Source organism: Sylvia atricapilla, chromosome 12, assembly GCF_009819655.1.
Source record: "Sylvia atricapilla isolate bSylAtr1 chromosome 12, bSylAtr1.pri, whole genome shotgun sequence".
NCBI lineage: Eukaryota > Metazoa > Chordata > Aves > Passeriformes > Sylviidae > Sylvia > Sylvia atricapilla.
The window spans coordinates 11,682,602-11,698,956 of record NC_089151.1 but is presented as its reverse complement, the minus strand read 5'-3'; the positions used below and the strand labels follow the sequence as shown (position 1 = coordinate 11,698,956).

The 16,355-nt window shown below is 39.3% G+C and overlaps 1 protein-coding gene across 1 annotated transcript in view; it reads right to left on the bottom strand.

The window, feature by feature from the left end:
* Positions 1 to 940: 940 nt before the first annotated feature.
* The window catches only part of TOX3 (TOX high mobility group box family member 3), a 73,615-nt gene continuing 58,200 nt past the window's right edge, over positions 941 to 16,355 (bottom strand). The window contains exons 4-7 of the mRNA XM_066327865.1: positions 7,019 to 7,288; positions 5,544 to 5,771; positions 4,141 to 4,221; positions 941 to 2,706 (exon numbers count right to left, since the gene is read on the bottom strand). Of these exons, the coding sequence (XP_066183962.1) occupies positions 1,969 to 2,706; positions 4,141 to 4,221; positions 5,544 to 5,771; positions 7,019 to 7,288 (1,317 nt within the window). The 3' untranslated portion in view covers positions 941 to 1,968. The remainder of the gene's footprint in view (positions 2,707 to 4,140; positions 4,222 to 5,543; positions 5,772 to 7,018; positions 7,289 to 16,355) is intronic.

Below are 16,355 nucleotides of genomic sequence, written 5' to 3'. Positions count from 1 at the left end.
TGTAGTCTAAGCATGGACTTCAAACAGGATTAGGATTCTGCTCAGGCTTGACACTTGCTGTTTTTAATTTTCATTTTATCATAAGCAGTTTAAGATTGTTGCCAGTGGTAATTTGCAATTTTTATCAAGACCTCTTCATTATAGCTTCTGACAGGACAGATGCTGTAATTAATCATGCCAGACAACTGGGGATAGTGGTCAGACTGCACTCACAGCACAGATACTGCAAGCAAAGAAGGGAAACAAGAAAATAAAGGCTCTCTCCTCTCTGTTCAGAGCAAAAATATATGAACAGCACTAATAACCTGACAACACACTGGATGTTAACGTTTCCAAACCCTTCAGGTGAAAGGCCTGCCCACTGCATCCTCCCCACTCCATCACGTTCTACCTTAACGAGAAAATAAAAGTCAGACAGCTCAGGACCAGCCCAAGACAAGAGCTGGAGGCTTACAGAAGGAATGCAGCATCTGCATTTACATCTGAAACTCTCAGATACAAAGAAACCCAGAGTTTGTGCTGATCTGCACTTCTGAACATTACTGCAGAGACACAGGTTCACTCCCCTGTTCCTGCAGATCCTCAGCACAGGGCACCATAACTGTTCTGTGACTCAACCACTTGCTTTCTCTCTCTGAAGTCACAGACTTCTCAGAGAAGTTGCCCCCAACTCTTCAGCAGAGCATCTTGGCGGGTACAAGAACCACACGCTTGCTCTTTTCCCACTGGTACCTGCTCACCCAGAATGTTTGATAAAAATACAAAGGAGTTAATAAAAAGTCCAAGAAAGAATTCTCAGAAGGAAACTTCTGGTTTCTCTATCAAAGACTTCCAGCTCATCAGTTTTACTGAAATGTGTTTATTCTATAGCAAGATAAAAGCATTTATTTTAGATAAGCAAAATACAAACAACTTAATTGCTGCTATCATAACTCATAAAAAAGTATAAAACAGCATAAAAACACAATAAGCAATGTAGCAATTAATAATTCATGTTACCAGTGTTTACATTAAAGCCTCATTTATGAAAACTTTACAACACATGATATGAAAACTTACAACTTTTAAAGAAAATATTTACATTGATTATTCAGTTGTGGAGTTTCATTTAAATATTCTACTGGTTTTACAGCGTATTAATAACTTGCATTTCTCATCTTAGCTTTCTGTAATAACAGTTTTATTTAAGTGCATTTCCCTTTTAAAAATACAGTGTATTAAATCTGAAACTCATCACTTCGACACAGAATATAATATTCACATTTGTTCTGTAATTGGAATTAAAGTAAGAGGGTAAATGTCAATATATATTTTCTTAAGAACTATGGCAGGTTTATTTGGAGAAATGGAGTGAAAAGTTGGGTCAAACATTTAAGTCCAGTTACTTGCATTTGTTTTTCTGAAGACATTTAGGAGAGAAAAAAAAATAAGAGCTTTGGCAAAAATCTGTGATTTACTCTAATTTTTCATGACAAAATATGCCATCAACTAACTCATGTAATACAAGTATGATTGTATGAAATCCAATCATAATTTTACAGGTAGTTACAACTGTGCTTTAAGGGCTTCATGAGTTCATACTGCCTTGAAGTGCATTATTCACTTTTAGAGAAAGAAGGGCTATAGCATAAAACTCTGAAAGGCCATTTTGCAGTCATAAGGTCCAGGTATTTATTAGGCCAGTTGATTCACATATTGTAGGTAAAGCTTAAATAAATTAAAAAGGCATCACATGAAAAAAGAGAACAGCATTTTTTTCTTTTAAACAAAATGATTTATAGTCAGCTAAAAGATGATACACAGCTACATTGTAGTTCTTTATTGCCTATCTAATAGACACTTTAGAGGATCATTTGATCTGTTATGCATCCCTGCATAACTACCATCAACAATTTACAGTTTTCAGCCAAATATGGTTTACCCCTACCCCTCCATCAACACAAAGCCATGTTGCAAGATCATTTATCTTCAGAAAATACTGACCTGCGATAATACTTGAGTCTGTGTCTGAGATTGTATTTGTGACTGGTGCTGCTGAGGTGCTGGCTGAGGGCTCCCAATGGCGGGGATGGGAGAAGTGATCTGCGGGGCTCCTGGAGAATGCTGCTGAGGAGAAGGCTGTGACTGGTGTTGCATATGCTGCATTTGCTGCTGCTGCATTTGCTGAAGCTGTATGTGCTGCAGTTGCTGTTGCATTTGCTGTTGATTAATCTGCTGCTGAAGATGCTGCTGCTGCTGCAAATGTTGCTGCATGTGGTGCTGAAAATGCTGCTGCTGCATTTGCTGTTGTATTTGCTGATGCATTTGATGCTGATGTAGCTGCTGCTGTTGCATCTGCTGCATCTGTTGCTGCTGGAGCTGCTGCATCTGGTGCTGCTGGCTTTGCATGGAGGGACTGACTTGAGACGAAGAGGGTGTTGGCACCATGTTTGTGCCCATGGAGCTTATCAATGGAGCTGCAATGTTTGTTGGCATGTTTGGGGCAATGGTAACAGAAGCCACAATCTGGTTCATTGGCAGCCTCATGGTCAAGGGTTTTGGAGCAATTGCCCTGGAAAGGGGCTGCTGAAGAGTTTGGGGAGACGCCGACACCGTCGCGTGTTGAGAAAGAGAACTATTCAGAATAAGGGAGGAAGACAAATTTGTGGATGCCAGTGTTTGCTGCACAGAGCGAATTGTCTGGGCCTCAGCGGATTCTGCAGCAGCCTGTGTTTGGAAGAGAAATTAATTGTCTTTTCAACAGAAAAAACATTGTTGCTGTTTACACAGTAATAAAAGTAACAGCTACTCAGAGACCTTTGCCATGTTTTGTTTTCTGTCAGAAAAAAAAAAAAAAAATCGATCTGCAGTCTGAAAACAATCACTGATCACCAACGCATTGTATCACCTCTTTATCTGCTTCCCTATATGGTACCTCCAGATCCTACTTGGACAAAATCTAACTTGTGCCCTTGATCAACACCAGAAAGTCACAGATGTCACATACATTTTGTCTCTGAAAGAGCTAGAACAGGCCCAACATATTTACATGTTTCTAAAAACACTCTGCTCTTTGGGAGTCAGCAGCACACACTTTCCACCCCATCAGTTATCAACCAATGAGCAATTAACTGTTGCACTCTTCAGACATTTACCTGAGAAGGTAATAAATTGTGCTGCACAAGTCTATATCCCCTCCATACTTCCAGCAACCACCTCACGTGAAAAAGAAGAAATCTTCCATCTTCCAAAGCACATGTATAATTTCTGATGTTGTATTTTTAATCATTAATTAAAATACACAGCAACTTTCCATATGATATACTAATGCTCTCCAGTTGTACATTCAAATAAATATTCCCAGGAGTTAAGACATCATCATCCCCTCTTGCTTTCTTGTGATTGAATATATTTTTGTAGTTGGTCTTTATAAAATATTATTAGATAAATAACCACCTCGGTAATGTTTAACCCGTATTTTAGATGTCTATAAGCACATTTCCATTTACGATATTCAGATGCAACAGAACTACAACCTGCATTGTGCTGCCGTCTAGAATGGTAAATTCTCAAGTAAGGCAGAGCTTTGTTTTCTTCACAGGTTTTATTTTAGCTCAGGATCCACTAAAATACTTCATGTGGCTCACTGCCAGCTAGTGCATTTTTTAGTACTCTCCAAATTCAGAGCCACTGCGCATTTCTTTCCCCTCACCTGCAAGAATACTTAAGCTTTGTCACACCACAACTGCTCTCCAACTCCACGCAAAGCAAGTCTGTCCTTTGAGAAGCAGCAATTGAGGAAAAACAAACCTCTGCAAACAGCTTGCAAATATTAATGTCAAAAGGTCAGTATATTTTTCACGACTGAACTTTATTTGTGTGGTGAAGTGCATCGCTTTGCCTCTGCAGCTCAAGGAAGATGTACAATTACAAAGATGTTTTCTGGTAATCATTAGTATGCCAGTAGAGAGATGAAATTATTTTTGCAGACACTAAGCAGGGTTCAAGCAGCAGCACAGCATCTTGTAGAGCTGTATTACAGAAATCTTAGGATTCTATTTCTATTGTGCATAACATTCCCACCCCCACCCTTGCCCCAAATATTTCAGTATCACTGGTAAAAGCTTATTTGCATTACATCGAAGGCATTATTAGGCTTACCTTAGAAACAAGGCTTGCTCTGTAGGCAGCAAGTGCCTTTAGGTATTCTTTTTTGGCAGCTTCAGTTTTTCTTTTATATACCTGTTAAAACAGATCACAATTTCACCAACTTCAACTATTAAGATGTTTTTCCCAGAATGCTCCCAAAGTCACTTGCAAAGAAACAAAAGATGTAGATCGAACTCCCTGAAAACACTCTACTGTTAGATGTGCTTTTTCTTCTTTGAAAGTTCTAAATATTCTTGCAGGTGTTTACAGGCTTTCAGGTCTACTTGCACTCCAATTTATGTTGATCATCAGGAATAACAAAAGGCTGCTATTTGACATCAGTTTGAGCAGCCAACTGATTGACAAGATTACCTATTCACTCTTTCCTTCCCCAGAAAACCAGTATTTTATTGACTCCAAGCAGCAGGGATATTAGAACATTGTACTCTAAAATAGCAAAATACACCTGTACATTTTTTTTTCCAAAACAAATATTTGAATATTATCTACATTTAAAAATATTAACTACATACAAAAAAAAATCTGCCCTTTAAAAAATGTGGATCAAAGAGCTTGGACTTGCCCCAAAGCCAGCATGAGAGAATCCCACTGAGTTAAACAAGAACAGTTAGACAAAAATTACTAAATCCGTATTTTTAATCATCAATAAATTTAAATTCATCTTTAAGTCATGTTCATTATCATCTGTTAGATCAGATTAAACGTTTCTAAATGTATTTCAGAAACAAGTACCATTCATCCCTTGCCAAAAGGTGTCCTATCTGGGGATCTGTCCTCCCACAGATGCTTCTATTAACTGTTACTGGGAACAGACAAACACAGGGTATTTTTTAACCCTCTTCCATACATGTGCAGCAGTTTCATGTGTATAGGAAGAAGAATAACCCTCAAGGAAGTACAAAACTCATCACTCTGTACCAAGTTGAAGCTGGAGATAGCATTTCACACACAACACAGTGATGAGACTCAGAGGATTGGCTTCAAAGGTTAGGAATCAACATGCTTTGTAACAAATTCATAAGGCAGATCAAAGGAAATGGTAAATATGCTGCACCTTCCAATTTTCTAACTTATTAATAGGAAACAAGGGCTTTGAAACAGCAAGCATCAAAAGATGGTTTCAAGAGGACTCTAGGACACTATAACCTGAGCTCTTCTACAAACTGTCCTTTAAAATTTAAAGACAAATACAGCCATTTAACATTACCTGTTGGCTCTTACAAAGCAATTATTTTTAGATGCCAGGTCTTCAGCAAGTTCAAAACTCAGTGTAGCTCTACAGAGGTAGAGCTCTACATCAGCAAGTAGTGTGGTCCACTTAGAGCAGAGGTAGGAGGATTTTTTAACATGGATTACTATATTACTTCTGGTGAGATAACCCTGCACCAATTTACCTGTTTTTGTTCTTCTCCTAAACTGTCCCACATAGATGCCACTATTTTTGAAACATCTCCAAATGTAGCATTGGGGTTCTGTCCTTTAATTGCAGCTTGTGTGTCCCTGAAGAAAAGGGCATATGCAGACACTGGCTTTTGTGGCTCATTGGGGTCTTTCTTTTTCTTCTTCTTTGGAGTCTTGGGCTTCTTGCCAGAATCTGGGGCAGCTCTTTTTTCTCCAGTAGCCTAAGAAACAGTAAGAACAAGAACAATCAATAAATGCATGAAATAAGTCAGATAAATTGCAGAAAATTATTGACAGTCAGTTGTAATATTATATGGATAAAGCTATTATGTAGGCAAACCTTGGGAAAGTCCTGGTGTGCAGGCCCTTCTCTCTAACAAAGAGTACTTAGTCTCAATATAATCTCATTGTATCTACTAGAACTAAATGCATGAGTAGTTACTACACATTTTAAACACATCTTACAAGCTTGACCTGAGAAAGGACACCCCAATACTAATTTGTGTCAAAAAATATTAAGATTTAGTTCATAGCATATTTTGAAGAGGCCATCTTAGTCCTTCCATTAAGATACAATCTCAGCAGTTGAGACTCAAAAGACAAAAGCTTGGAGGCATTTCCCAATTCCCAGGGTTAGATTGGCAACTTAGACCAGGGGTTAAAAATCCCACCCTTCAGGCAAAAATCAGCAGCAACTCAACAGTTTGTGTCCACCTGCAGCTGCACTGACTGGCCCTCAGTGCCACGGGCAGGCACCCACAGCCCCTCTCTTCCCCCTGGATTGAGGATCCCAGCAGCTCTGCTCCCTGTGTGTGTCTCACGCCCTGGACCCTATTTGTTGAACCATGCACAGATTATTGCAACAAGGGGATCAAGTGGCTCTAAATATACCTCTATGATAGTAATTTACTTTGATATTTTGAGGATCCTGTACAATGAGCTTTCCACATGTATAACTTCCATCAACTTAATGAGAAAACCTTTCATGGAACAGTCTTAAATTAGGCCTTTTACATATACTGCTATAACAACATTTGTACAGTATTTTTTTTTCCTTTTATAAGAGATTTATTAAAAGGAAAATATAAGTCAACTAAAATTTCAGTTAAAAGAAAGCTTATTTTACTTCTCTCCAAACACATCTATCTTTTACATTACTCCAGAGAATTCCAAAATGACAAAACTGCCCAAAACTGATGCCTGAAGAGATTCAACAGACCTGAAAACCTGAGCCAAATTAGACCAAAAGAAAAAAAAATAGATATGTATTCTTAGGTTTACTATTATAGGGTTAGTATGGAAACTTCCTAAGTAAAGACGGTAATCAGCAAATTAATCACATCCCACTTCACCATAATATTTGTATTTGAAATAACCACATTGCAGCTGAGCTGATACTGCCACATCCATGAGGATACAGCGTGTGGAAGTGTGAAGCTTGCTTGCTGCAGCACATGGAATAACTTACTCTGTTTGATTCATCTGCATCCTCTTCATTGATAGAGCTAGATGGGGAAGGAGTGGCTGATTTACTTGCAGGAGGGGAGGGAGAAGTGTGTGGCAAATTAGAGCCTCCTAAATTTAGCCCCAGCTGCGCACTCAGCTGAGACTGGTTAATGGTGGTGAGCTGAGACGGAGGCATAATTCCCGAATGAGCAGCATCAGTCATATGGACAATGGATCTCATAATCAGAGAGTGATCCTGGCGGTACTGGGACACCTGGGTGTGACTCTGATCCTAAAAGAGATGAAAATGTTGTTTAGATACTAACAGTTACCATACAGCAGTATCAGGTGAAGTTACGTTCACAGGTTTACAGAACCAACACTGTCAACATGCCGTTTGCTTCCTTTCTTTTTAATGAATGAAATATATTTTTAATAAATTAAGTACAGCAACAGTTATCATGATTGCCCCAGACTTCTCTTTTCCTCCAGCTGGGGCTGGTTGTTTTGGTTTTTTAACTAAGAATTGCATTTCTCTATTTTTAAACATTTCTTCTCTTGATGTAGTGAGAAATACCCACCTAAATAGGGAAACAGGATGACTGAGGATTCAGGAAAATATTGCAAATGAGAAGACACGAACTGTTGTCAGAAAGTAAACAAAATTGGGGCAGGATGAGGGGATATATACATATATATATATATAGAGAAAAGCTTCTTCCTTTACTGATCTTTAATAATTCTTGGCCATTACAAGTACCAGCAGTAGGTATAAACCAGCCCTGTCTGAGTGGGATTTTAAGGCTGTTTTAAACACAGAACACTGCCCTGCCAGGGCTGGAGTACATTTGCTGCAGCAGGCTGGAGAACCAGTCCAGTAATCCTAAACACTCCTAAAGATCCCTGTTGGCAATTACCACATAAAACTGCACATTTTTATCTTTAATCCAACAATCAAATGTGTGGAAGTAGCAATCGATGTACAAATCACCGACTTTATTTTTCTTGTACTCTGCATCTCAGAAACACAAGTGTTTGCATGGTTTGGTTTCTACTTTTTCTTGAGGGCACAAACTGTGTCTCCTACATCTGCACAACATTTACCACATTTGTAAATAAAAAGAAGAAAGACCCTGAAGGTAAAGTCAGCTGCAATCTGCCTATGAAAACTATCCTTCTTTGACCACACACAGATCAATACACAATGAAGGAACATGTAAACAGAAAAGAAGATTTTTTAAAAAGTTAATAAGAGAATAAATAGGTTACAAATTGATTCAGCAACCTGATTAATCTACAGTCATTGTTTGAACAGCCAGAAACATGAGAAATAAATTAGATTTTGAAAACTCTTTCATTATTAATAAGCCACATTGCAATTAGTAGCAGGTGCAATGATCCTTAATGAAATGACACAGAACAAAACAGCAATTGTGGGAGCCCACTGGACTTCCACAACAGAGTTTGACCTTCTTGGTGCTCTCTTATTAAGTATGGATAAGTACAAACCAGTTTTCAAAAATCTGTGTCAGCATGGAGGTAAAAGGTTAGCTCAAATGACTTTGCCTTGCTTTCTAGAAATCTGCCCTCAACAGAGGCAGTGGTTCTGCTCCTGGAAGCCTTTCCTTGGCTGGGACAAGGGTGGCCATACAAAGAAGCAACACAAGAAGTGTTAGAGAAGATGCACACATATCGCCTCATGTATCTTTACACACAAACGCTGTAGCTGACTACTACAGCAGTAAATCATATTAATTCTGAATCAGACATTGATGTCTCTTTCTGCTGAAGCCTACAGAGTAAAAACAAATCCTTCTCTAGCATAAAAGTACCTGTGGTGGTGCAGCTGGGTCCAGCACAGGTCAAGTTAACCTCACAAGCTCACGATCCAGATGCGGTGCACCAGGGCCCACCCTCATTTTCCCCAAACCTCCCCAGCCATTGCCAGCTTGGCTCATCATCCATACCCCACCACACTGCTTTTCCTACTTCTTAAATACTTTTAATATTTTCAGTAAAGGACTGTAGTTCCTTAGAGATGAGTGTGTGTGCCAAAAGTGGAGCACTTAATACAGAAAGATCAAAACATCAGACTTATTGGCTGAAATACCCATTTGCTTCAGGGCACCTTTCTGTGAAAATTTACTGCTGTTAACCACAGGGTCATTTTGATTGTGACTTGTATTGGCAGTGGCATCTGGAAGTCATTCAAAGTCTTTTGTGAAACAATATCACTCTCTGCCTATTACTCCAATCATTTTAGCTTACAGACGTTCCTTTATTGCATGAAAAAAAAAAACTGCTGGATTTTTTCAACAAAGCTGAAGATCATCAGAATACCCTTCTCTCATAAAAACTAACTTTCTTCATTATTGCACAGACTTGGAGGTGTTCTACCCCTAAAAGCCTTGCTTTTGTTCTCCCATTATTGCTACACAATACAGGCCTTTCTGGCCTTTACACTGAGGCAACAAAATGTGATGACATGGGTTACAAACCATTTACTCCAAGTCTTGTCATTTCGGTTGCATCTATGATTTTATTGAGACTAAATTCTCTTGACTTGCACTGACCCAGAATCTAATTTTATACACAAGCCCATGAATTCTTAACTGTCCCTTTTTCTGATACTATTTGATGCTTGTGTGGGTTTTCTGCATCCACTTACTTAATTTCACTTTTTCTTTTCTGTATCTTTTCCTGATTTCTTTAGTCTTTTTTTTTTTTTTTCAATCTTAAGAGCTTCAGTAAAATCTAGCAATTGCAACCATATTTTGTAACTGGCTATTTAGAACTAACTGATAAGATTTACTATATGAAAGAAAATGTTTCATATAATATCCAATCCATTATTATTCATATTATATGTGCATATGAAAACAACAAACAATGCATCTTCTGCACTCTGAGTTTAAGTTATATAAAAATTTGATCAAAATTTAAAAAAGAAAGGAACAGGATTTTAATTTTTTGCTTTGTGGTACAGTGCTGTGGGCCTGAACAACCTATGGTACCTATACAAGAGCTTTCAGACAAAGAAGTATAAAGCATTTTTTATGTGTGTACAGTAGTTTGGAAAGAAGGCAGGGAGCAATATTAAAATATTAAATTACATTTTTTCTATACCTCCTGAGCAAACAAAAGTCTGCTAAAAAGGGAGCTAAATCAAGAAAACAAAATTTCCATCAATTATCTTTACTCTTATTTTTTCCCTGATACTATCAAAGGTCAATACCAAACTGAAAGGATCAGTAGCATTTCATTATGCTTGAGATATTTATCAAAGAAACGTTTAACAACAAAATCATCCTGTATCAGAGGCACACGTGGAAATATAAGTGTACTGAAGCATCCACATGACTCCTAATTACGTTACTATATGAAAATTGAAAAGCTCACATATCCAAAAATAATCCACTGAGAATACTGAGAATTTTAGAGAACATCACAAGCTCTTTTACATAAACTTAACCTGAAGTAAATATATGAGTGATATACGAGTATTAAAAGCATTCAAGATTTTTATAACATTAGGCAAAAACCAAGAGATTAGTTCTGACAAAAAATCATGAACTTCTCAAGCAGACAGTATCAAGTTTTGGTTGAACGTGATCTGCTTTACAGCCTTAGATTGAAGTTTGGTAAAACCTGGTGATCTTAAAACACGTCAGGCAAAGCTCAGCCACTGGTTTACTCAGCATGACAATCAAACAAGGACATAACGTGTGAAACCAAAACCAAAAGAGAAATAACTTGTCTGATTCCTCTGCAGACTGAAATGGCTTTGACTCAGATCAATCTGTTGTCATCCTACATGAGTGCTACAAACCCCTCAGGAACAGAGACATTTATTGAGGGGAACATTGGCCACTTCTCTGGGCTCTTCAGTGACAGGGAGAGGAGGAACAGCTCTGAACAGAGCAAGGGGGGTTGGATAAAGGATTAGGGAGCAATTCTTTAATGTGAGGGTGCTGAGAAGCTCAAGGCCAGGCAGGACAGGGCCCTGAGCAGCCTGGTCTAGTGGGAGGTTTCTTGCCCACAACAGGGGGGTTGGAACAAGGTGATCTTTAAGATCCCTTCCAACCCAAACCTACGATTCTAATTATATACTCAGATATAAAAAAGGCAGAATATTGTCCAAATTGTTTTCCCCTTCTCAAAACAACTTTATGGTGACTGTGTAGGCACACTCTCTTACACAGCTATCACCACCCTGTTGCACACATTATAAAGCCATTCAGCATTTGATTCATAGAAAACGTCATCAAAGGAACCATTACGATATCTGTCCATCAAACTACCCTACTCTCAACAATTCTACTCACTTTAGACAGTCATGCCATAAAGTCATTTAGTCCTATTGCTAAAGGACATATCTCACAGCCTATGACAAATATATAGCTTACTTTACAATGATTTGTGAAAGAACAAGTGCTCAAATATCAATGCATCAACAGACACTGGAAAGCAAATGATGGAGTAAGGAGACTTTAAAAAAAAAGAAAAGAAAAAAAAAAAAGAAAGAAATGTTTAAACTCCTACACTTTAATTTACAGAGTTTTATCAAAGGTGTTTTTCAACGTACCATGGAGAACTAAGTGAAAAAATTATATTATTAAAAGATAGTTTGTTCTTCTGTTAGCAACTCATTAAACATCCAGTACTTAGTATAGCTAGTAATAGAGTTAGTATTTATTTTGACAGATAAATGCATCTGGCCATTACATTGAGAGATGTTCTAATTTCCACTTACTTACCCTGCATTTTAAGAATCACTTCCATACAGTAATTCTATCCTGAATTCCTGCCCTGATATAATTTTAATCTCTGGGAACATTCAACAAGACATTTAAAAATACAACTAGGAAATTACTTTTCAGAACATTTTTGAGCAATACCGAAGTCTTGATTAAAATCAATGTCTACAACTTTCCATCATTTAAATATGCAATACCTCCAGTGAGGCTCTGGTCATGTGAGGACTGATGGGAGTGCCCCATGGAAGTGCCTGCAGGAGGATGTAGGGCTGGGATCTGACCCCAGGCTGCATGAGAGAGTTTAAGGGAATTGAGAAATCTGCCAACCAAAATAACTAAAGAATAACTAAGCAAAATCCAACGTTTATGGTTATGTTCACTGTGCCCTGGTTTTAGAAGTTGACTTAAACTATTATATATTCTATTGCCTGAGGAATTCATCACTGTCAATATAACATAAGCTGATGCAATATTTTAAAGGATGTATTTAAGTTGAAGCAAATGCACTGCAATGTAAAGAGTGAAATCCTCGGTTGTTCCTGACTGTAAATTACTCTCTTTACTTTTAGTCAAGTCAGCATATCTCTAGAAGAAATCCTCAATATTCTTTTTCTCCACAAGTAAAGCACAGATAAAAGAATCCATTAATCTAAATTTTTACAGGATTGGACTTCACTGCCAATCAAAACAAATCAAACTAACAGGATGCTTTTCTCTGTCAGAGATTAAATCCTTACTTAATAGAATACAAAACAGTTGCACTTGGTACTGCCACCACTGAAGAAGTGTCCTTCTTCTCCCCTCCACACACACCATCATCACTAATAGAGCTGTCAAACTGCAGTTATCAGGAGATCCTACAAGCAGCAGCTTCTTTTCTCTGGCAGTAAAAACTCCCATGTTCCACTTCATGTCTCTGTAGAAAAGTAAACCCTACCTAATTTGATTCCCAAAAAAACTGCACAAGAAACAGAACAAATCAATTAGTAAAAACCATATATCTTCATCTGGATTCTAAGAGATAGGTTGGTGACAAGAAGTTCACACACATTCTATTGCCTGAAGAACATGCCAGTTCTTGGTCTGTGCGCCTATCCAGCCCCTCTACTCTCTTCTGTTCACACATAAACCACAGAAGAGACATGAAAAGAAAAAAAAACCAACCAAAAAACCCAAACCAAATCAACATGAGGGCCCATTGATTCATTCCTTAAAACAGAGCAACTTATTTTGGGTGTCATTGGGGGCTACCATGAGGGTCATACAAGACAGGTATTTTCAAAACCAAGTCACTCATTTGTGACACCACTTCTTGCACTTGCCCAGACTTGTTATATAACATACTGCATAATATACTCTATCTAATAGTGGAATCTGGCAGTGCTAAGTATGTTTTGCTCCTGCCTACCCCAGGCCTGAAATTTTGCCCCTTTGCGGTTTGTACATAGGCACCTGGGATGTTTTCTGCAGCAATTTTCACCACCGAGCACTTATTTAAGGTACCTACTGCAAATGTCACTGATGCTTTCCTTGCACCACTGACAGGGGTGGGAAATGCCATGTGAGACCAGCAAACCACAGGTGAAAACCTCTTCTGTGGAAGCACACTCAGGGGTTAGGCAGCAGGAGCACCAGGCACTGCAGCACCACCTCAGAGATGCCATTCCAAACAGGAAAGTGCCAAGGACAGGGAAAACCACCCAGGCACCTGCCACACCAACACAACTGCAGCTCCCAGGACTCACTCTACCTCTGCAACATGATGCTGTGGCCTCTGCTGCAACCGGTCATTCACAGCATGCTCAGCTGTGAATCTCTAACCAAACACTGTGTTACTCGGTGAAGAAATACACAAAGCTCACAGCAAGGTCAAAATCGCACAACTACCAAAGGGACAAAGACTTTACTCTGTAATGCTTACAGTTCTTTATTCAAATTCAAATTCTTACTGGAGGTGCCCCAGCAGCCTCTCCTGGAGTGTTTTCTCGTTGGGAACTCTGTTCTTACCCAGTTACTTTCCTGTGAGCCCACAGATTCCTCACATGATCCCCAACCCAGGCCGAAGGGGTCACACTTCTTGTCTGCCTCATTGATATCAAGTCCTTCTACTCTTGCAGACAAGGACAGGCTGGTCACAGCCCTCCACCCACCCACAGTGGCTGCTGCTGCTGCTCTTTTAGCACCACCTAATTGACGACTTCTTTATAATTTAGTTTTTACAACCATTTTGTAGAGGCATTTTAAAACAGACTCTCCACTCTCTTCCTCCCAAGCTTCTACCATACTTTAAAGCATATTGAATCACACTCCTCTTGGACAAGGCACCCAACAGCATGATCACAATACATGTGTGACTCAGATCACAGATCTGGGCTCTGATCTGATGAGTCTCTTGGCATGGGGAGCTTCTCTCCAAATTAGCAGTGCAAGCTTAGGTCTGCTGTATGCAAACAGTGACGACACATTGCAAACAAATCCTGGATAGTTGAAATTAAGTCCCAGAATGTCAGATAAACGCTGTTAGCAGTTTTGTTACAACCTCCACAACTCAGGTGCTTGAGCTCCCAAATCAAAGGCAGACTTCAAAGGTCCTTATTATACAGTGGAACGTGCATAATAAAGGAACGTGGGGAGAGAGTGTGAGGGAGCATGACAACCAACAAACATTATCAAAGGTAACAAGAATTGCGCAAGGAATTGCAGAGGGACAGACTTGGGTTACATGGCATTTTCATGTTTAAAAATTGCTACAAGTGTTGGTAGATATGTTCAGGGATATGTTTTCTTTAGGTTTTGGGGGGGATTTTTCTTTTCTATGAGGTTTCTTTGTTTACTTGTTATTGGTTCCTGAAGTAAATCATTAAAGTATGTCTCACTATGTTTTGCATTACCGGATCCAGGTATGTTTTTCTTCCAGCTACCTGACAACACAGAGTAATTAAAAACTCTAAAGAGACTTCACATTTCTTCAACACTTGCAAACTTAAAGTGCAAGGTGAACATTGGGTAAGCTGTCCAAGGGGAAACATGAGTGGTAACAGCAGAGAATAACAGGAATTTCAAAGGAAGTTTTCAAACTACCCATGGCTGGACCCAGCTAAGCCTTTGGCCAGGTACAGCACATCCAGACCAGCTGCAGCATCTGCCTCATTCAGCTGGTTTATGAAAACAGCACCTGATTTGAGAGTTTAAACTCAGGAGGCAGAATAGCTTAGAGCCATGGCCTAGGCTTAATGCACAGTTGGTGTCCACAGCCATATATGTCTGAGTTCCTTCTGAGCTCAGTTCTTAGGAATATCAGACACAGCTCCAGCTCCAGCTCCTGACAGCTCTGCCAGTGAGCTGTATCCTTTCCCCCAGATTCATATGGCACCTCACAATATTTTCCAGAGCTGATAGATATTCATTTAGGTACTATTATTATAAAATAGTCTCTTTTCCCAGACTGTTCTGCCAATGTTACTGTGCTTCTCCTCTTTCATGCAGGAGTCCCTCAAGACCTCAATAGGCAATAAACTACCTGTTTCAATTTTTATTATTTTTTAGTTTCGTTTAGTGCCTGCTATCCAGGCAGGTGTCTTTGGCAACTGATGCCACTTTGTTTCCTATGGACAGGTACTTTCTAGCAGTTTCTATGAGTGGTCTATTTTTGAGAACAGCAGAAGACATTTCCCTCTCTCATTAAGAGGAGGCCAATTCATTGGTCTGTACCAATAAGCAATGAGAAAAGAGTACGTGTCAGAAAAATCACTCTCTACCATCCGAACAGAGAGTGTCACAGAGGATATGAAAATCTTCACACTACTGCTCAGCAGGCCAGCACCGTGTTCCCATCAGGCCCAAGCCAAACCATGCAGCCCCTGTGCCAGCGCCACGCTGCCTCCAGGGCTCTGCCGTCACCCAGCGGGCACCCTCCTGCTCTGAAAGGTGACTGCTAAATGCCCAACTACCTCATCAGGCGCAGAATAACTAGTTCCACAACAAACAGAAAGAAACCACTCTCTAAAGCCTCGGAAGTTCATCTGTAAGGCGCCCAGCCCCGAGCTGTGTCACAGCCAGCTGGGAGCGGCCACCAGAGCCGCCAGCTGAGTCCCAAAGCTCTCCTTCCCCAGAGCATCCCTCTTGTTCTGTCCACGGCCAAATGTCACTGCTCAGAGCCACCCCAGCATCCTTTAATTCAGGGTTCCTTGAGAGTAATTTTTCCTGGAACCACAAATTATGAAAAGCAGTGTCAGTAACAGCTGCCATTGCTGCTGGGAAAGGCCAACACAAACCAGACCAGCAGTGCTGATTTAAATCCCGAGCTCAGCAACTCAGCACAGACATCCCAGAAAATACAGAAGAGAATCTCTTTTTCTAGTAAGAGTAATTGCTACTTCTATAAACTAATACCTAGAAATTTGTGAAATTTGTTGTACATTTTGTATCAAAGATGACAATAATCACATTCATAACAACAACAAGGGCTTGTTTAATAAACTATTTCAGGCGTTAAACACATTAATGACCCATGAAATAAGTGTTTCATCTGCAACAACATTAAACAATGTTGTTATAACATTTTATTAATTGAAAACCTATTCCATTTTCTCCAGATAGAAG